General features: G+C 37.6%; 1 protein-coding gene across 1 annotated transcript; it reads right to left on the bottom strand.

Annotated features, from left to right (window-relative positions):
• Positions 1-454: 454 nt before the first annotated feature.
• On the bottom strand, positions 455-23,172 carry LOC146464058 (uncharacterized). Its single transcript, XM_085083746.1, has 7 exons — positions 22,603-23,172; positions 21,707-21,771; positions 17,075-17,137; positions 15,438-16,296; positions 4,149-4,225; positions 2,155-2,214; positions 455-1,392 (listed from the first exon to the last, which is right to left on the bottom strand). The coding sequence occupies exons 4-7, from the start codon at positions 16,290-16,292 to the stop codon at positions 477-479; spliced, it is 1,908 nt and encodes a 635-aa protein (XP_084939872.1). The 5' UTR covers positions 16,293-16,296; positions 17,075-17,137; positions 21,707-21,771; positions 22,603-23,172; the 3' UTR covers positions 455-476.

The following is a 23,172-nucleotide window of genomic DNA, read 5'->3' as shown; positions in this document are numbered from 1 at the left end:
GAAGAGACATCTTAACTTAGGAGGGCTTCGTGAATCTGGCCTTGCATGCGCCTATCACAGGAACGTGCTCTAGTTTCAGTATCCACTCTTCCCTCGTCTATCAAAGAGCTCACAAAGACCTTCGCACTGACATTCTGAAATATTTTTTCAACTCATTTTTTTTTTGTGTGTAACTAAATTGCAACATCAAATGAGAGAGGTATCTGTCCCGACCGCTGACATAAACAACAGAAAACTGAAATGTACTAACATACATCATTGCAAAACGTAAAATGGACAATTTCTTAAAATTCCAAGTTTATAATTGTCAAGTTCTCATCTAGTTCTGTTTATTTTTTCTGTTTGCCTGTTTATTTTTTGAACTTCACTTGGCACGTTCCTTTTCTAGTGCCCTCTTCAGCTCTCTTCTGTTTCTTAAAAGACTTCCAGTTTAGCCGATAATAATAGACTTGTATGGCAACACATACCCTTATTAATCACAAGCGACCAAGGGGAATAATCTCAACTTGTCTTTGCTGACGTGGAAAAAGTGAAACGAGAGCTCTTTTAAAGTCTGGCATTCTGACTGCATATAAAATAGGATTGACAAGGGAGTTTGCAAAATACAAAATGAGGAAATCGTAAAAAAGATGAAAAGACACCGGGTAAGGAGTACGAAAGGAAGGTAAATAGAACAACAGTAGATGATATATCGTAAATGGAAGCCACAGCAGCAAAGATACCACAGTTACAATGAGCAATGTCTTGGTTAGTTTTCTTTCTCGGCTGGTGGCACCATGGTGCTGAGGATGAGCTCCACAAGAAATCTTGGCAACAATTGACACATAAGAAATACAAATAACAAATAAACAAAAACAATTCAAATAAATCCCATTCCTGAGGTCTACCGAGTTTCGAATTAAAAAAATAGCAATTGTTTTCAGCCCAGATGTAACCCAAATGATTGTTATAATAAATCCAAACACCCACTTTTTAATAATACGATGTCTGAAAGGACGAAACGTCGCGTGCGCTCGTTCTAACGAGATCGCAGCAAGGTTTATCAGTGAAGCTGAAAGAAAGAAGTACTTTATGTAACTTTCAAAAAGATCAGGTAGTCTTCGAGTATTCCATAACAAGCATGATTCTCCAAGCCATACAGATTCTGTGATTTCTGAACATCCTCCAACAAACATATCTGCAACTGCCAGGTTGATCACCAGGTACATGCTGCGCTTACGAAGACTGCGGTTTTTTATAAAAACAATAACTGTAAGGATATTAAGTGTCACTATAGCAACAGACTCAATCATGAGTACTGTAAGCCAGGCAATGCACTCAGATGAAGATAACCACTGGAAACTTGTTTCATTTTGTGTTCCGTTTGGCTGATTGGATGAATTAACCATCTCTCTGAAAAAAAGAGTAGGAATTGTATCAGGGTGAATTGTTTTTTTTTATTCCTGATCCTTTTAGCAAAAGTGTTAAAAATTTACCAATGGAAGCCAAATCAATGGTCCTAAGCCAGATAGCATTCACCATCCTTTTACACCTGTTTTCCTGCTGTAGAACCTGCATGCCCTTTTTTATTGCATGGAAATTTTACATCACCAATTTCGAAAACGAAAAATAAATAAAATGAAAGCAAAGGAAACAGATGGAAGTCTTGAAGTCAGGCCCGGTTTCCCCGGAAACACAAGCACACAAGATTCCATCTTAACTCTTTAAGTTGAACGCAAGCGCAACGAAAAGTTCAAAACATTTTGCCTGTCCAATTTGTGCACGCGTTTCTCAGTGGCGAAAGTTACGCTTGCTTCACCATCAAAAAACAGTCGTTAGCTACCGATCACTGATTGCGCGCGATGTTAAATTTATCACGGCACACTTTCATCTTTGGCAGGAAAATGTGTCATTTTGTGTTCGTTTCCGTATACGGATTTCTGTAAGAAGCTGCCCTTTTGTCCGTTTGTAACATGAATTTCACCTTTAGTAGGTACTGACTATTATTTCAGGAGCTGCTGCACGATCGGAGTGTGCGAGATACTATTAAGAGTTTTGACAAACTACTTTAAATAAAAACTAAATAACCTTTTGCTTCCATGCCAAAAAAGAAAACAACAACAACAACAACAACAACAAAAATATGTTTCAGAACAACAATTTTTCAGTACATACCTTAACAGGAAGCAAAATAACCGACGCGTAAGTGATGGAAATAATTCTGAAAAATATCCTCTTTGCAACGAAGAATGCATGTTAAATTCAGTATTTATACATTTTTTAAGTTGACAAGGAAAAAGCTTGATACTTCGATTTCTGATCTTGTCAATGATGCATTTTTTGTTCCTAGAGAACTGATTGTTGTCATGTCCAGTCTACAAAGGATATATCAAAAATAAGTTGCATGATAAAGTCAATTACCCTGTGATGATGAAAGTACCCCGTGTGCTTGGCGGTATTGTCCGAGCGATTGTTATAATTTTGTTGCGGCGTAAGCCGCGAGAACAACAGAGCCTTCGCCTAGAATTCCCAAAAGCCGACAGTTTATGGCGCCGAAAGAGAGCATTACAAGAGACGGAGTCGCGAAGCGAGACAAACGAAACCAGATTTTGGGAAAATTTATCCTTCGGAAAACATCCCGCCAGATCCGTGGGCAAATCAATATAATATTAACACAATACATGATTCGTTCATGGTTGCTATAACTGCACCAATTGTCACTGCTAAGAGAATTGTACGTTCGAAACATGTTTAAACTTCTTGAGCTACCAACTAAGCAACTTATTAATAATCTAAGTAACTATAGCTAGCAACGAGTTCATCTATTTGAAACTTTTTGTCCAAAAAAATTTGCTGCCTTCTAAATAATGAAACCTTCAAAAACGGAAACGTGAGGGTTTGTTCCAGTGACAACAAACTCGCCATGGAGCCTAATATAATTGATCCGAAGAAAACAGTTTTCTTGTAAATTTCTCATATTTATAAATCAGATAAATACTGCTAAAATCACGTCAACCATATTTTTTTGTTAGTCAGTTTCGGCAAGAGTATCCAATGTCAGAAAAAAGTTGAGTAAACACAAAACGAGGTTGTTATTAAAAATTCCTTTTTAAAAAAATTACTTTTTTCTATATATTGAAAACTCCAGGGCACAACTGTTTCGGAACTGATTCTTTCTTAGATATTTTGAGGCCCATTGAAAGAATTAAAATGAAAAGTTACAACCTTCTGAATCATTCAAGTCGGAAACAGCGAAACAAGATATTTTTTTAAGGCTACTTACAAAACAGAAATTTTTCCTTCACCCGATTCCTCAGTGCTGGAAATAATTCTGAAAAATGTTCCCTATGCAACGAAAAGTGCATGTTAAATTCAGTATTTATAAATTGTATTTTTTAAGCTGTCAAAAAAAAAAGGTTCACTAATGTTTCGATTTAGGTCTTGTAATTAGTGCATTTTTTGTTACAAAAGAACTGATTGTTTTCATATCTACTAAGGATATAACATGAACGAAAATAAAGTTGGATGATAAAATCGATTACCCTGTGTACCTAGCGGTATTGTCCGAGCGCGAGAAATACATAGCCTTTGTCTAGAATTCAATTTTTCCTTCACAAGTTTTTCGATGGCTTTTACAATGTTCCGGTGTAAAAGATCTGACGTATGAACAAACTTGCTGTGATGAATTATCCTCAACAAGTTAGCTGGTGTCCTGAGTGACAAGCTTTCCTCAAAAGTCCTACGAAAATACACGCCCTCGTTTTGAACAAGGAGATTTCTCAAGGAAACTAACAAACTTGACAAATTTTGCTGCCCGTCTGTACATCACAATATAAAACTGGTTATATAATAACTTGGAAACGCAAAACTGGTGCTTGTTTACTCCAGAAATATTTTCGAGATGCAGAGATTTTCCTCTTCGAAAATCTTTTTTCCACAACTGTTGAGGCTGTTATAGAGCAACCATATTTTGAACCACATTAGAGAATAAACAAAACTTGTCGTATTCTAATTTGTTACTTAGGAAAACTAGCTCGTGTGTAATCAGGTCACTCGGCTACCACCGACGAATGCAAACCGAGCCTTGCAGTGTTCGTAACATCACAAAAAGACAGCTGAATTGGTGTTCTTTATCGAGTTTTATAGTTCCCTTAGCTTAAATAGCTTACCTGAGTGAAAGATGCTGAGCCGGTGGTGGTTCTTGTTCGGCTATTCCGAGGAGAACAAGCGCTTTCAAAATGTAACTCTGAAAACAAACCAAGTAAAGGGCACTTTAGCAGGATACGTGCTTTGAATAATGTGAGCCGGTATTTCTAGTACCAGGTTCCTGGGTAGATTTCACTTTCTGCGTGAACCACTTGTGAATAACTTGCACGATAATTTGTTCAATTTACCTGTAAAAAAGATTAAGGTATATTTAATTTATAACTTTCATTAAAAAACTATCATCCACCTTGACTTAACAAAGGTCTTTAATTAGACTTTTTCCCTCCTACGAAACGTTTATTAATATCAGTTTTCAGTGATCTGAAAAGTCAGATCAACAGCAGATTCTTCCTAACATGTTAAAAATTAAACTGAGAAGTGATCATCGCAGTGAATTTTCCAATTTATGAAATTGAAAATTAGAAGCCTGAAAAAAATTCAGGCTTCAACGGGATTCGAACCCGTCGGTGACCGCCGCGTTACCGGTGCGATGCTCTACCAACTGAGCTATGAAGCCACACTTTGGGAGCAAGGTCAATGGTGAGTTCCCATTTCCCGTAAGAGGCGTGAAATGATGTAAAGTTGAGGTGCATCACCTGACTAAAATGACATTATTTTTTTTTCACAACAAAACTGCTGCTTTTTGAATAGTCCATATCTATCTGGAACTGGCTTCTCGAATCAAAATTTGAAATATGCGCAAACGACGCACAAATTCGGTTAGTAGGCAAAGAACTGATCGCACGATATCAGCCTTAAGACTCGAGATTCTGTGAGGTGGCCATGGGGGAATCGCGGCTACATCAAGGTACCCGAGCAAAGGGTACCTCGAGCGAAATAAATATTAACGTCCAGTATCTACACGCCATCTTCTGCACTCAAAAAGTACAGCGTAATTAGCCTCGGCTGAAGACATGTATTAACCAAGGGGTGTACCGTCCTACACAGGTTAAATATTATTCCAACTTGGCATTGTAACTTGCACGATAATTTGTACAATTTTGCGGTAAAGAAAAATTAAGTTCATTTTTTGCGTGGTATATTTCTTGCTTTCATAAAAAAAAACTATCATTCATATTGACATAAAAACTTAAGTCTTAAATTAGACTGAATCCCTCCTACGAAACGTTAATATCAGTTTTCAGTGATATGAAAAGTCAGATCAATAGCAGATTCTTACTAACACGTTAAAGATTCTTGAGGTGCATTACCAACCGTATCCTGTCTTTTGTTTGTAAAAAATCAGACATTGTATCGCCATGCACTGACAAAACAACCCGACTCATATCTTATGTCACGTAATATCCTCTAGTACGATAACCACTCTGATAGAGCAGATCCTGGTTTAAATGTTTTGCTTCATTAGCATCCATTATTAGCATAAAGGATAAAACCAGCTACTGACAGATAAATGGTCTTCGTAAATTGAAAGAGCTTGGCAAACTTAGCATTTTCGGAAAATTTGTGCGTTTTAGATTAAACAGGTAGTATTTTTTTTAAACAAACGTCAATAGTTTGAAAATGAAAACAAAGACGTCACGAGGATTCTCGTGTAGTTTCTTTATTGCGTAGTTTTTATCGTTTTGCCATTTCCCTTTTTCATTATTTTTTCACGTTATCATGCTTCCCCCGCTAATATTATGCTGTCGTAAAAAGAAAACAGACAATCGGTGCTCGAAGTTTCCTATAAGACTTCCGTTGCAGCTGTCCCAAGGCTTGGCATTTTAGGTTAAACTCTAGTTGCAAGCCTTTCCTTAATTTAGAAAATAAGGTCTCCGTATCATGTTTGTGGGTTCTAACTGGTGCATGTCCATCACAACCGTATATATTTTGTATCTAAAAAATTGTTCCTTTCGTTTGTTATTGAAAGGTTAGTCGTGGATAATTTGTGTTCGTTTTTGCGGCAATTTGTGGTGAAGGTTTCCACCTTTGGGTCTTCGTTGAAATATCAGCCTTCTGAGCTTTTTGGTGACTAAAATGACATTATTTTTTTCACAACAAAACAGCTGCTTTGAATAGTCCATATCTATCTGGAACCGTCTGTTCAAATCAAAATTTGAAATATGTGCAAACGACGCACTTATTCGGTTAGTAGGCAAAGAACTGATCACACGACATCAGCCTTAAGACTCGAAATTCTGTGAGGTGGCCATGGGGGAATCGCGGGTACATTAAGGTACCCGAGCAAAGCGTACCTTGAGCGAAATAAACATTAACGTCCTGTGTCTAAACGTCATCTTCTACACTCTTATATAGTACAGCCTAACTAGCTTCGGCTGGAGACATGTAATAACCAAGGGATGTACCGTCCTAGACAGGTTCAATATTATTCCAACTTGGCATTGTAACTTGCACGATAATTTTTACAATTTTGCGGTAAAGAAAAATTAAGTTCATTTCTTGCGTGGTATATTTATTGCTTTCATAAAAAAATTATGATTCATATCGACATAAAAACTAAAGTCTTAAATTAGACTCAAACATTTAACTGTTTCCAAACTGATTCTTTCTTAGATATCTGAGGCCCATTGAAAGAATTAAAACGAAAAGTTACAGGCATCTGAATCATTCAAGTCGGACACAGCAGAACAAAATATTTCTTTCAGGCTACTTACAGAACATAAATTTTTCCTTCACCCGACTCCTCAGTGCTGGAAATAATGCAATGCAACGAAAAATGCATGTTAAATTCAGTATTTATCTATTGTATTTCATTTAGCCGTCAAGAAAAAAAGGTTCACCGATGTTTCGATTTAGGTCTTATAATTGATGCATTTTTTGTTACTAAAGAACTGGCCCCAGTTGTTCAAAGGCCGGATAGCTTTATCCCATGGATAAGTCACTATACGACAGTTTCAATCTGTGCAAAGATTTCAGTATTTTCTCGTGTACAAGCGAAATATGCACATTCTAACAACAGCTTAGTTTGGGAGTGTACGAAAACCTTGGACAACATTTAACGTGAAGAATTTTTTAAGCGTGAAAAAGTGCCTTATCTAGCGGATAAAGTTATCCGGCCTTTGAACAACTGGGGCTTGATTGTTTTAATATCTACTAAGAATATAACATGAACGGAAATAAGTTGGATGATAAAATCGATTACCCCGGTGTACCTGGCGGTATTGGCCGAGCGCTAGAAATCGAAGCCTTCGCCAAGAGTTCAATTTTTCCTTCGCAAGTTTTTCCATGGTTTTTACATGTTCCGGTGTAAAAGATCTGACGTATGAACAAACTTGTAGTGATGAGTTATCCTCAACAAGTTAGCTGGTGTCCTGAGTGACAAGGTTTCCTAAAAATTTCTACGAAAATACGCCCTCGCTTTGAACAAGGAGACTTCTCAAGGACAGAATATAAAACTCGTTATACAATAACTTGGAAACGCAAAAATTGGTGCTTGTTTACTCCAGAAATCTTCTCGACATGCAGAGATTTTGCTTTTCGAATTTCTTTTTTCCACAACTGTTTAGTCTGTTACAGAGCAACCATACTTTGAACTACATCAGAGAATAAACAAAACTTGTGGCATTCTAATTTGTTACTTAGAAAAACTAGCTCGTGTGTAATCAGGTCACTCTGCTACCACCAACGAATGGGAACCGAACCTTGCAGTGTTCGTAACATCACAAAAAAGACAGCTAACTTGGTGTTCTTCATCGAGTTTTTCAGTGCCCTTAGCTTAAATATCTTACCTGAGTGAAAGATATTGAGCAGTGGGGATTCTTGTTCGGCTATCCGGAGGAGAACAAGCGCTTTTAAAATGTAACTATGAAAACAAACTAAGTAAAGGGTGATTTGGCAGGATACTTGCTTTGAATAATGTGAGGTGATATTTATACCAGTTGCCTGGGTAAATTTAACTTTCTACGTGAACCACTTGTCAATAACTTGCACGATAATTTGTTTAATTCAGCTGTCAAAAAGGTTAAATTAGCTGGAGACATGTACTAACCACGGGGTGTACCGTCCTACACAGGTTCAATATTATTTCAACTTTACATTATAACTTGCACGATGATTTGTACAATTTTGCCGCAAAGAAAAATTAAGTTGAGTGGTATATTTATTGCTTTCATAAAAAAACTATCATTCACATTGACATAAAGCCTAAAGTCTTAAATTAGACTGAATCCCTCCTACGAAACGTTAATATCAGTTTTCAAATAACAGGAGATTCTTACTAACATGTTAAAGGTTGTTGAGGTGCATCACCAATTGTACCCTCCATTCTGTTTGTTAAAAAAAAGTCAGACATTGTATCGCCATGCACTGATTAAACAACCCGGCTCATATCTTATGTCACGTGATATCCTCTAGTACGATAACCACTCTGATATAGGGGATCCTTGTTTAAATGTTTTGCCTCATTAGCATACATTATTAGCATAAAGGATAAAACCAGCTACTGACAGATAAATGATATTCGTAAATTGAAAGACGTCACGAGGATTCTCGTGTAGTTTCTTTATTTCATAGTTTTTATTGTATTGCTTTTCCCCTTTCTCCTTATTTTTTCATGTTACCATGTTTTCCCCACATAATTAATACCCCCTAATATTATGCTGTCGTAAAAATAAAATAGACAATCGGTGGTCAAAGTTTCCTACAAAATTAAACTTCCGTTGCAGCTGTTCCAAGGCTGGCTTTTAAGGTTTAACTCTAGTTGCAAGCCTTTCCTTAATTTAGAAAGATCAGGTCTCCGTAGTCAAGTTTGTGGGTTCTAACTGGTGCATGTCCATCACAACCGTATCTATTTTTTATTTAAAAAATTGTTCCTTTCACTTGTTACTGAAAGGTTAAGTCGTGGATAATTGCTGTTCGTTTTTTGCGGCAATTTGTACTGAAGGTTTCCTCTTTGGGTCTTCGTTGAGATACAGTCAACTCCCGAACCTTCAACCTTCTTCAACCTTGAAAAGAGTTTGAGTTATCGGGAGTTCGAGTTATCCAAGGTAAAATAGATAGAAGACGACCTGAAAGGAAAGGAAAATTGGTTCAACTGGCGCGAGGTTCGAGTAAGCGAGGGTTCGAGCTAACGGGAGTCGACTGTATAAGCCTCCTTAGCTTTTTGGTGATTAAAATGACATTATTTCTTCGAAACAAAACTGCTGCTTTGAATAGTCTATATCTTGCTGGAACCGGCTGTTCAAATAAAATGTTGAATATGTGCAAACCACACGCTTATACGGTTACTCGAGACTAGAGATTATGTGAGGAGGCCATGGAGGAATCACGGGTACACCAAAGTACCCGAGTACAGCGTACCTTGAGCGAAAAAAAACATTAACGTCCAGTATCTACACGCCATCTTCTGCACTCTGATATAGTACAGCCTTATTAGCCTCGGCTGGAGACATGTAATAACCAAGGGATGTACCGTCCAACACAGGTTCAATATTATTCCAACTCGGCATTATAACTTGCACGATAATTTGTACAATTTAGCGGTGAAGCAGAATTAAGTTCATTTCTTGCGCGGTATACTTATTGATCTTTATTGCCTTCACAAGAAAACTATCACTCATATTGACATAACAGCTAAGCGGGTCTTTAGTAAGACTAAATCCCTCCTACGAAACTTTAATATCAGTTTTCAGTGATCTGAAAAGTCAGATCAACAACAGATTCTTACTAACATGTAAAAGATACTTGAGGTGCATCTCCAACCGTATCCTCCATTCCGAGTTTGTTAAAAAAAGCGGCATTGTATCACCATGCACTGACAAGACAATATCATACCTTGGACGTGATGTCCTCTAGTACAATAACCACTCTGATATAGCAGATCTTTGTTTAAATGTTTTGCCTCATTAGCACATATTAACGTAACTAAGGAAAAAACTAGCTACTGGCATATAGTCTTCATAAATTGAAAGAGCTTGGTAAACTTATTATTTTCTGAAAATTGGTGTGTGGTAGCTTAAACAGTATTTTGATAAACGAACGTGATAAGTATGAGAACTTTGCAAATAATGTATGGTAACTCTTGCCACCAAGCCTGTGTCATGACCGCAGATTTCTCTGAAAATATTCAATGTATCACACCAATATTTCCACTTACTCCCACGGGTGATATGTTCTTTTAGTTTAGAGTGTCCATTTGTTCGGAGCTGGTTGTTTGATATATGCAAATGAGGCAAAATGTAAACAATGACGTCAGCAAAGATTCTCCTATAGTTTCTTCATTGGATGGTTTTTATTTTATCGCTATTTCCCTTTATTATTATTTCTTCATCTTATCACCTTTTCCCCATATAATGGATACCCGCTAATAGTATCCTGTCGTCAAAGGAAAACAGACTATCGATGGTCGAAGCTATAAAACTTCCGTTGCAGCTGTTCCAAAGTTGAAAGTCTTTTCTTTAAATTTGTCAAAGGTACAGGCCTCGATAGTCATGTTTGAGGGTTCTAACTCATACATGTTCATCATAACTGTACTGAATTTTTTATCAAAAAAATTGTTCGAATTATTTGTTGTTTAAAAGGAAGTCGTAGCTGGTCGTGGATAATTGCTGTTCGTTTTTCTGGCAGTTTGTGTATTAGTTCCGTTCTTTTTAATTTTTGTGATAAAAATTACGTTTTTCTGGTCATAAAATATGGCTGTTATGAAAAGTTCATATCCACCTGGAGGCGGCAGTTCACATAAAAATTTGAAAAACGTCAATCATCTCAGCAACGCGAAGCTACAAGCGACAAGGAATCAGTTTGAAGACCATGAACTGATCACACGACATCAATCACAGCCTCAATAGGCCGATCAATTCAAACCTTCCGCATCCCTACGCCCCGGGGAAGGGGGCTGGGAAATTTCAGCCGGAATTTCCTTCTATTTCTAGAGGAATTCGTGCGTGAGTTTTTCGTAGCTTGGGCCCCAAAATGGAGTTTGGGAGTTTCCCATGGACAAGATATGTCCTGTTGTGAACGAATGGATCACTCAAAACGGCTTCCAAATAGTCAGTTTAAAGTTCTGATGAATGAAGCGGGTGGTTGATGCGCAAGCCTGCAAGCCCAAAACTAATTTTTTTTGCGAGCTGGAGACATTTTTTGTCGAGACCTTGATATTTCCGCCAAAACTTCCAAATGTGGACATAAAGCCTTTTATAGTCTTGATTACACGCGGTCTACAAATATACGTAGCCATAGTTACACTCTTTATTGGACGTGTGAAACTTTATATTCTCGGCACGATGAATTGTTGATTCGAAGCAATCCGATGAAACTTTATGGCCGAACAAAAACATATATAGCTCTAAGACCCTTTAGTCATGTCACGAATATAAAAATCACTATGACAGTGATGTATTATTCAGTCAGTGACACAGGCTTACTCGGAGAAAGGTTCTCCCAATAAAAGTCGAGCCTATCACTTTCCGATCACTACTTCGGATGATCTACCAATACAATTAACTTTATTTAACTTGTCTCGTCCATTTACAACAGGACTACTGCAGGGTAAATGCAAATTAATCCTACCTAGACCGGGAAGGGGGGATCCTGACAGGGACGACTTTGAAGCTGAATAACGTTTTTAATTTTTTAAGCAAAAGCCTTAAAACTTCAGGACCTTTTCAGAATTTTATCTGGGAAGAAAATGATGAGATCGGTTAGTGTTGATTCACTTTATGTTACTATAGCAACGAATTTTTGACATAATTTTTTACCTTTCATGCCGTAACGTATTTGTACCTCATATTAGTGTTCCTAAATCCCATTGCAAATATTCCCATAAAAACTCTTATATTTTCGCCGTGGTGCTACGCAAGAGTATCTTATTGTTCACAGCTTGAACTTGGGCTGCCTGTGGTGCTATTCCGTTATCAGATGCGAGCATAAGGAGGGGGAGGGGGGGGGGGGGTGGGGGTGATACCTTCCCATGCAAACGAAGGTAAACATTTGAAGAACATGGGCTCCTTTCAGTTCATGAAAAATTCAGCTTGACAGCTTAGCGGATACAAAAAAGTGGAGGTGGATAAGCGTCTTATTGAACTCTTTTGTCTGCCTCCTTTAAGCCTTAGCATACAGCCAATTGCAAGATGAACAGTAATACATCTAAATTTTGTCATTGTTTTCGTAAATGTACGAAATAACTTGAATGAATATGAAATCGCATAAGGTTTTCAAACGCAAATTAAGAAAAAATAAGAAAATATAGCAAACGAAAAAACCGTTTGTAAAAAGAGGCTTGCTCAAGTAGAGGTGTTGGAGTACTTGGAGTAATCGGTGCGGAAGGGAGAATCGCGGGCGGATCGCAGACTTTCCAAGTATCTCAGTAGAATGATCTTGATGGGGCAGCTGATAGCAGAAACAGCCCGTCAGTCTGGGTTGTTAGGTTTGTAATGTTTAGATTTGAATTGAATGCATGAAGTTGTTTGAGAAGTGAAAATTAAGTTTTGAGCTGTTCGGCAATAAGATCGTGAATAGTTTCCTTAACAACTTTTTTGCTGGCCTGACTGAGATCTTTGCCAACAACTTCATTCAGCAAAGAAGAACTTGCTCGGATTTACTGTGACTGTCTTCTCAACCCTCCCACGTGAAAAACTCCATCCCGTATTCTCAATTTCTTAGACTTCGACATTTATAAAGTATAACGATCCCGATTTTTCCAACAAATCAGAGAAAGGCGTCATTTGCATTAAAATAAAAATATGCCAAATTATTAGCCAGGTCAAGCTCGAAAAAAAAATCGTTCGGTGAAATAGTGAAGCCTCGCCAAAAGTTAACATAGAGCTGCGTGGAACTGCGCCAAAATAGGCACCCCAAGGTTAACCAGCAATTAGTTTAAATTTTATTTCTTAAAGCTCCTTTATACATAGCCTAGCCTTTTTGAATTGACACGAATCAAAGATACATCGATCAAAACTGATCAAATAAGTATCGAAACTTTAGTTCAATCTTAACTAACGACTCTAAATCTAACACAAATGCAAATAATGGTATTGATTATGTATGGAATCTGAAAAAGGACAACATTATTAATTATTAATTACAGTTAAAGTCAAGGAAAAGTGTTAAATTCTAGTCATAATACTAATAACCAATTGAGACAAAATGAGCAAGGGACGTTTCGATGTCTACATAACATCAGTCTCAAGTTCAGCTAAAGCAAAATGATCTTGAATCAGTTTTCAATTGATTGTCGTTCAACCAAACGCACTTACTCCAGCCAATCATAACAGACGTAGACAGGAACCAATCAGAATTCCCAACAAGCACATGTAACCGGCGCCAAGCGCGGGAAGAACAGTGTGGACAAGTCACGATTGGTTTTGTTTTTTCTTCTCATTGGTTGAAATACTGAATGGCGCAACACTTACTAACCAATCAAAAGGCAAAGAAAAACAAAATCCAAAACAAATGCAAAGCTCATTTCTACAATCAATGGAAAACACCTAACTTAATATATGTAAATACATGTACAATGAGTGTACTGAGGAAGTCTTAATTGCTATACTGATAAGTTACCTAAATGCATTTTTAAGCATCTAGCAGAGGTAAAAGCTACTCTGATAAAAATTCAAGATGACTTAAAGAGCAGTTTTCAAATGAGTGTCGAAAGAACTTTCGTTAATGCTTTGGTTTGGTTCACTGCTCTCTGTAATTTGTTGCCTAAGTTCGCGCCAAACCAATCGCGGTTTGCTCAAACCTCGTTTTCCCGAGCTCGGCGTCGGTTACATGCATTTACTTCAGGTTTTGATTGGTTCATTGTGCTGTTTGCGTCTGCTGTGATTAGCCATGTAAATTACTTTGGTTTGGTTTTACGACGCTCAAATAAAAACTGTACAGCTCTCCTTAGTTCACTTTGCCTGAATACAAAATTAAGTGACAAGCTACTGACTAAACGACCAGGGCAACTAGTAAGCACCTAATTAGCAATTTCAATCTTTTGACAGCTACATAACTTAGATACGACGCCATAGACGTACAACCATAATGTAATAATAAGAACAATACTTGTGATAACTCCAGGATCACATTAATGAAACCCTCATAAATTAAGATGTATCCCAAGTATTGTTCTTTAAGGTGATTCCCGCGAAATAAAGTTGTCGTGAAAATTTCCTTAAACTTTCTGTGATTGTTTACGACTAGGTACTATTTTGACAAATGAAACCAAAAAAGATAGGTCACCTTGTCCGTGAAGGAGTTACGATCCACTCAATTTACCCTATAATCGCTTGCAATATTCCCTTTCAAAAATGAGTTTATTTGATCAGTTATTGCCATGTCTGGTGGAAACATAAGTTACACAGATAAAGCACAATTTAGAAAAACGTTATACATAGAATGTATCAAGCATAATCGGCAACTAAAGGTAAATTTCTTGGCAGGGAAACAAAATATGAAGCAGTATCGACCCAGAACGTTGTTTTGGTGCGAGTTCTCAGTATCACTATTTTATGCCCGCGCGTGGTGGGCAAGCTCCTATTTCTGCCAATAACTTATTTTCCTGTCGCTTTTCTAAAAGGTTTTACACATAAAGGGGATAAGAGGTAAGATAAAATAACGAGATAAAAAAAGATAGGTCACCATCCTCGTTTAGGAGTAAAGGCGCGCGCTAGTGACGCAGGAAATTATGTCCGGTCAGAATGCGCGATGCAATATTGGAATCCGCCTTAGCAATAGACTTTCGATATTCCTTAGTACAATAGGCTTTCATTAAGAAACAATACTGAGGGGGCATCTTAACTTAGGAGAGCTTCGTGAATCTGTCCTTGCATGCGCCTATCACAGGAACGCGCTCTAACTTTCAGTATCCACTCTTCCCTCGTCTATCAAAGAGCTCACAAAGACCTTCGCACTGGCATTCTGAAATATTTTTTTCAACTCATTTTTTTGTGTGTGTGTGTAACTGAATTGCAACATCAAATGAGAGAAGTATCTGTTCCGACCTCTAGCATAAAAAACACAAAACTGAAATGCACTAACACACATTATTGCAAAACGTAAAATGGATAATTGCTCAAAATTCCAAATTTATAATTGTCAAGTTCTCATCTAGTTCTGATGGACCGTTTAAAAGACGAATATGACTTACTGATGGCGAACCACACTGCGAAATGCAATAGACCTGTTAATTTTTTGAAATTTACTTGGCAAGTTCCTTTTCTGGTGCCCTCTTCAGTTCTCTTCTGTTTCTTAAAAGACTTCCAGTTTAGCCGATAATATTAAACCTGTATGGCAACACGTACCCTTAGTAATCACAAGCGACCAAGGGGAATAATCTCAACTTGTCTTCACTGAGTTCGAAAAAGTGAAACGAGAGCTCTTTTAAAGTCTGGCATTCTGACTGCATATAAAATAGGATTGACAAGGGAGTTTGCAAAAAACAAAACGGTGAAAGCGCGAGGAAGATGAAAAGACACCGGGTAAGGAGGAAGAGAGGAAGGCAAATGGGCCAACAGTAGAGAAAATATCGTAAATGGAAGCCACAGCAGTAAGGATACCACAGTCACAATGCACAATGTATTGGTTAGTTTTCTTTCTCTGCTGGCTGCACCTTGGTGTTGAGGATGAGCCCCACCAGAAATCTTGACAGCAATGGACACATAAGAAACACAAATGACAAATAAACAAAAACCATTGAAATAAATCCAAATCATGTACATGTACACCGAGTTGCGATGTAAATAAATAGCAATTGGTAACAGCCCAGATATAACCCAAATGATTGTAATAATAAATCCAAACCTCAACTTTTTAATAATACGATGTCTGAAAGGACGAAACGTCGCATGCGTTCGTTCTAGGGAGATCGCAGCGAGGTTTGTCAGAGAAGCTACTGGAGACAAGTGCCTGATGTAAATGGTAACAAGAGGAGGAAGTCTTCGGGTATTCCAGAAGGAGCATGATTCTCCTAACCACACCAAATATGTGATTTCTGAACATCCTCCAACAAACATATCTGCAACTGCTAGGTTGATCACCAGGTACATGCTGCGCTTACGAAGACTGCGGTTTTTGATAAAAACAATAATTGTAAGGATATTAGGTGTTACTATAGCAACAGACTCGGTCATGAATACTGTAAGCCAGGCAATGCACTCAGATGAAGAATACCGCTGGAAACTTGCTTCATATTGTGTTCCGTTTTGCTGATTGGAAGAATTTTTCATCTCTCTAAAAAAAAAGGAATTGTAACAGGGTGAATTGTTTCTTTGTTATTCCTGATCTGTTTAGCAAAAGTGTTATAAATTTGCCAAAATCAATGTTCCTAGGCCAGGTAGCATCCACTATCCTTGTACACCTGTTTTCCTGCTGTAGAAACTGCATGCTTATTTCATGGAAATTTTACATCATAAATTTCGAAAATAAAAGATAAAAGCAAAAGAAACAGATGGGAGTCTTGACTAGTATTGTCAGCACTGTGCTTCAGGCCAGGTTTCCACGGAAACACAAGCACACAAGATTCTATCTTAACTCTTTAATTTGAACGCAAGCGCAAAGAAAAGCTCAAAACATTTTGCCTTTCCATTTTGTGCACGCGTTTCTCAGTGGCGAAAGTTATGCTTGCTTCACCTTTGAAAAACAGAGTCCTTAGCTACCGCTCACTGATTGCGCGCGATGTTACAGTACACTTCCATCTTTGGCAAGAAAATTTGTCATCTTGTTTTCGTTCCCGTTTACGGATTTCTGTAAGAAGCTTCCCTTTTGTCCATTGGCAACATCAATTTCACCTTTAGTAGATAATGACTATTTTTTCCAGGAGCTGTTGCACGATCCGAGTGTGCGAGTTAGTATTAAGAGTTGTGACAAACTACTTTTAAATAAAAACTAAATAACCTTTTGTTTCTATGCCAAAAGAGAAAAAACAACAACAACAACAAAAAAACCACAAAACAACAACAACAACAACAACAAAAAAAACGTTTCAGGATAAGAATTTTTCAGCACATACCTTAGCAGGAAGCAAAATAATCGACTCGTCAGTGCTGGAAATAGTTCTAAAAAAATATTCCCTCTGCAACGAAAACTGCATGTTAAATTCAGTATTTATACATTTCTTAAGTTGACAAGGAAAAAGCTTTATACTTCGATTTCTGGCCTAATCATTGATGCATTTTTTGTTACTAGAGAACTGATTGTTGTCATGTCTACAAAGGAAATAATATACATATTTAGCCAAGCCTAAAAGCGGAGCTCCACAATTCCTTTTTTTGAATAAACATTTATAGAAGTCTACTTATTATATGAACGTAATAGCCTTACGAGTTCCTCATCAATTCTGCAGTTATATAGTACATTTTTAATGCATAAGCAGCTAACTGCTCATCAACAATAACAATGTAAAACAGAGGGCAAAATTACTGAATGCTGATTTGTTGTAAAAGAGGGCAGTTTTTCCTAATTTTCCTTTCACCGAGGGCGAAATTACTTACTCCTGATTGGTCGAGTGGCGAAAATACTCGCTCCTGATTGGCTGAGCACGGCAGTTTTACATTCTGTTGGTTTCTACATTTTGTGTCCAAAAAAACAAGGTCTTTGAGGTTCTTTCGAAGTTCGATTCTTTAAGCCGGGTTGTTTGTACCAAAAATACATGGAAATCAAATGCTGCAGCTAGGAAGGAAATTCCTAAAGGTTAATTTTCGTGTCTCTCACAAGAAACAGCAAAAGATTATTTGTGTCAAAATTCGCTTTTAACGTTCTTTGAAAAGACTTTCATTGAAAATTACTCACACATCTTAATCTTTGCCGTTATATCCTACTGTTTTAAGTACTTTTGTTTGTTCTCTGTCAAGATTGTCAGAAATAAATGCTAAAAATAGAAATATATGCGAGAAAAACTTGTCAGTAGTTAATGCCAACGATACAATGTCGCGAGACGTTTGTTTGACTGACTATTTTAGCTCAGAATCAAATTTTTTTAAATGAAGCAAAATGGGATGAGATTAGAAAATAAAACTCCAAGGGAAATAACGAGAATGGACCGAAAAATAAGCTCAAAAGGCTGCTCTGAGGTTAAACAGGTTGCAGTGTCAACACTACAAGAAAAAAATATCTTGCAAAAACAGCAAAGTTTTGTCAACAAAATCACATGAATATACTCGCCTCTTCGGAGAATAACCAGTCCTTTTATTCGATTGCTGATTTTTTCGTTCGTTTACAACGTTAAGTTTCACTTCAAGAGGAAAAATCCATCCCATCTTAGTTTCATTTCATCGCGCCGGATTAGAGTAAAATAATTTCTCTTCAGGAGTCGGCCGCTGTTTATAAAGTGCCGCCTCTAGAAGCTGCCAAAAGAGTCGATTTGTTTCTCCCGCCGCGATCCGCCTTGCTCTTTCTCCCGCTGTTTGACGGAAGAATTGGACGAGATCAGAAAATAAAACTCCAAGGGAAATAATCAACATGGACCGAAAAAATGAGCTCAAAAGACTTTTGTGAAGTTAGCAATATTGTGCAAACCAGCAAACTAGCAAAGTTTTGTCATCAAAATTGCATGAATGTACTCGCCTATTCTGAGAATAACCAGTCCTTTTATTCCATTGCTGATTTTTCCGTTCGTTTTACAACGTTAAGCGAGCGAAACGTTTCACCTCAAGAGGAAAAATCCAACGTTTTATCGCGCCGGGTAGGAGTATAATGATTTTGCTTCCAGATTCTGATGATCTGCCAGTCGATTTGTTTCTCCCGCCGCTACTGAGTTGCCCTGCTCTTTCTCCTACTGTGGGTCACATATAAAAATTGTATCTTTGTATCTTGTCGTCTTCAAAATTAGTTTTTTGTTTTGTTTTTTACTCAAACGCAGTTGGCGATGCAACTTCCCGCCGAAAAACAACCGCGGCCGGCAGCGCAGTTGGCCATGCATTTTCCCGCCGAAAAAACCTGATTTGCAGCACAAGGTTTGAGTGTCCCATTTCATGTTAGCTTACATGGAGTAGCGTACGTACGGGTGGTCGGTCGGACGGAAGTGACGTCATAACCAACCCAAAATTTCTCGCACTGATGGGCTTACCAAAATCTCTTAGCTATGGGGCTCTGCCGCGCGTGCCTACGGCACAGGCGGAGCTCCGCTATCAACCGTGTAGCTGGCAGTATTGTGCGAGCGCTTGTTATAATTTTGTTGCGGCGTAAGCCGCGAGAACTACATAGCCTTCGCCGAGAATTCTTGTAAGCCGACTGTTTATGGCGCGGAAAGAGAGCATTAGAAGAGACCTAGTCGCGAGGCGGGACAAACGAAAACAGATTTTGGGAAAATTTGTTCTTCGGACAACATCCCGCCAGCTCCGTGGGCAAATCAATAATAACATTAAGACAACACATGATTCGTTCATGGTTGCTATAACTCTACCAATTCATTGTCACTGCTAAGAGAATTGAACTTTCGAAACATATTTAAACTTCCTGAGCTACCAACTAAGCAACTTATGACAATAATATAATAATTATAATAATAATAATAATAATAATAATAATAATAATAATAATAATAATAATAATAATAATAATAATAATAAAGAAGTTTAATTCCATCATCATCGCAGTTAATCTGAATTACAATGTGGTTACAATTGTACAACTATAAGAATTACATACTGTTAATCAATCAATGAGGGACTGGGTTACAATAAGTTTCATATCAAAATTACAAATAAATTCATACTTATGCAAGTTAAAAATTGGGTATAAAGTCTAAAAATCTAAAGATCGTTGAAAGCTAAAATAGTGCTTGGGAAAAAACTATGGCGCAATCTTTCTGTCCTGCATTTAATTAATGTATATTTATTAGCGCTTCTCGTTTGATAGTGATGCATGTTGTCTCTCGTTACTGGAAGATGTTTAACAAGAGGTCCTCCTCTTGAGATCTTTTCAAGAGTTTTAACACAAAGTTCACTGCGTCGTTCGTCTATTGTTCTTAAATTTAGGAAATAAAGAGCCTCTGAGTAGGAAAGCGCGGGAACTATGATTTTGAACGCACGTTTCTGTATGCGTTCTAACTCTTGTGAGAGGTAGGAGGGAAGAGCGTGGTGCCATACTACACAGCAATATTCTAGTAAGGATCGTATCAGGGCGGAATAGATAGAAATAAGATCATTAATCTCAACGCCCCCTCGACGGAGTACTCGGAGTATATGAAGGCGTATAGAAGCCTTGGTGACAATAGATTCAATGTGATTGTTCCATTTTAAATTATTCTGAATGACCAGACCAAGTACTTTATGCGAGGTTACAAGCTCTAATTGTTGATCATCGATCTTCAAATGAGGGAGTTCTATGGGATCCTTTAGGAAGCAAATCCGCATTTCTTTGCATTTTTTAGCGTTAAGTTTCATCCAGTTACTGGAGCTCCAAGAGGCGATGGTATCGAGACTAGCTTGGATAGTTGAGTTGCTATTTCTTACAAGCCCTTCAGACAACGATACGTCATCGACATACTTCCAAGTGCAAGATTCGGGATCTGGGATATTCAAATTGTTGATCATTACCAGGAACAATATTGGGCCGAGTTTTGTTCCTTGGGGAACGCCGGCAGTTATTGGGAGCCAGTCAGAGATCGAGCCAGCCAGCTTAACGCGTTGTCGGCGGTTAGTCAGAAAACTTATAATCCACGGTATTAAAGATGTGCGAACGCCTAAGACCAGAAGCTTTTTTATTAGTACATTGTGCCCAATGCGATCGAAAGCTTTAGAGAAGTCGAGAAAGCAAAGGTGGAGATGTCGTCCGGGTGAGTCGAGATACGTAAGCCAGTTGTGAATCATGTCAAGTAGAAAAAACGTTGTTGAAGTAATATATCAAACACGAGAAGGTGTGTTTCATCAGATATCCAAACACTGAGAAGTAGGTTGAAAAAACGAGGCGCAGCCGAGTTTTTTTAAACGACTTCGAGGTGTTTGGATATCTGATGAAACACACTTTCGAGTGTTTGATATGGCTTCTCAAATGATCAATAATTCTTGGAGAAATTCAAGGCTAAAGTTGGCAAAATTTTATGGTAATTAGGATCGCATATCCAAACCACGGTCACGGTAGTGATTTTCTTTGTTTTCTCTTGATGAATTATTAATGAGTTTGAGAAGTTCCTTTCAGACATCCAAACTGATTTGGGTCGATTTTGTCCTTGACATCGCCGATTAACCATTTGACCAATAATCTAAGTAACTATAGCTAGCAACGAGTTCATCTGTTTGAAAATTTTTGTTCAAAAAATTTGCTGCCTTCTGAATAATGAAACCTTCAAAAACGGAAACGTGAGGGTTTGTTCCAGTGACAACAAACTCACCCTGGGGCCTAATATAATTGGTCCGAAGAGAACAGTTTTCTTGCAAATTTCTTATGTTTATAAATCAGATAAATACTGCTAAAATCACGTCAACCATATTTTTTTGTTAGTCAGTTGCGGCAAGAGTATCCAATGTCACAAAAACGTTGACTAAACACAAAACGAAGTTGTGCCCCAGGGCACAACTGTTAAGGAACTGATTCTTTCTTAGATATTTGAGGCCCATTGAAAGAAATAAAATGAAAAGTTACAACCATCTAAATTATTCAAGTCGGACACAGCGGAACAAGATATTTCTTTCAGGCTACTTACAGAACATAATTTTTTCCTTCACCCGATTCCTCAGTGCTGGAAATTATTCTGAAAAAATGTTCCTTCTGCAACGAAAAATGCTTGTTAAATTCAGTATTTATATACTGTATTTTTTGAGCTGTCAAGAAAAAAAAAGGTTCACTGATGTTTCGATTTAGGCCTTGTAATTGATGCATTTTTTGTTACTAAATAACTGATTGTTTTCATATCTACAAAGAATATTACATGAACGAAAATAAGTTGGATGATAAAATCGATTACCCTGTGTACCTGGCGGTATTGTCCGAGCGCGAGAAATACATAGCCTTCGCCTAGAATTAAATTTTTCCTTCACAAGGTTTTCGATGCTTTTACATGTTCCGGTGTAAAAGATCTGAAGTATGAACAAACTTGCTGTGATGAATTATCCTCAACAAGTTAGCTGGTGTCCTGAGTGACAAGCTTTCCTTAAAAGTCCTATCAAAATACAACGCCGTAGTTTCGGACAAGGAGATTTCTCAAAGAAACTAACAAACTTGACAAATTTTGTTGCCCGTGTGTACTCCAGAATATATATAACCTTATATAATAACTTGGAAAGACGCAAAACGGCTACTTGTTTACTCCAGCAATCTTCTTAAGGTGCAAATTTTTCCTTAAACGTTAATAGTTTCCACAGCTGTTTTGCCTGTTATCGAGCCAAATTTTGAACTACACACAAAACAATAAGAAATACCTGCCGTATTCTTTCTCGTTATTGAGGAAAACTAGCAAGCTCATGTGCAAGATGGTCTAACTCTGTTACCACCGTCGTATCTAAACCGCACCTTTCAGTGCTCGTAACAACTGAAAAAACAGACAGCTGACTCGGTGTTCTTCATCGAGTTTTCTGAGTTCTCTTAGCTTAAATAGCTTACCTGAGAGAAGGTTGCTGAGCGATGGTGATTCTTGTTCGGATATCAGACGAAGAAAAGTGTTTTCATAATGTAACTCGAAAAAGAATAAATGAGTTAAGGGTAATTTAGCAGGATACGTGGTGTGAATAATGTTAGCCGGAAATAATAGTTTCCTGTTTTCACTTGCTTTCTATTTAAACAGATGCTTGCCAATCACTTGCACGAAAACTGGTTGACATCAGCGACATAACGACAAAAGTCATGTTTTTGGATTGTAACTGGTTCATTTCCATCACAACCCTATAATTTTGTCAAAAATTATCCTTTTCGTTTTTTTTTTTTAATTGAAGTCGAGGATAATTGCCTTTCGTTTTTGCGGCGATTTGTGCTGCAGATTTCCACTTTTAGGTCTTCGTTGAACTATCAGCCTCTTTTTAGGCTTTTGGTGATTAAATGATATTCTTCTGGTCACAACAAAACTGCTACTTTGAATAGTCAATATCTGTCTGGAACCGTCTGTTGAAATAAAATGTGAACTACATCAAGATACCCGAACAAAGCGCATCTTTAGTGAAATAAATATTAACGTCC

Source organism: Pavona decussata, unplaced genomic scaffold, assembly GCF_977016875.1.
Source record: "Pavona decussata unplaced genomic scaffold, jaPavDecu1.1 SCAFFOLD_169, whole genome shotgun sequence".
In the NCBI taxonomy this organism is placed as follows: domain Eukaryota; kingdom Metazoa; phylum Cnidaria; class Anthozoa; order Scleractinia; family Agariciidae; genus Pavona; species Pavona decussata.
Note: the sequence above shows the minus strand (reverse complement) of the source record. Positions and strands in the feature narration are given on the sequence as shown.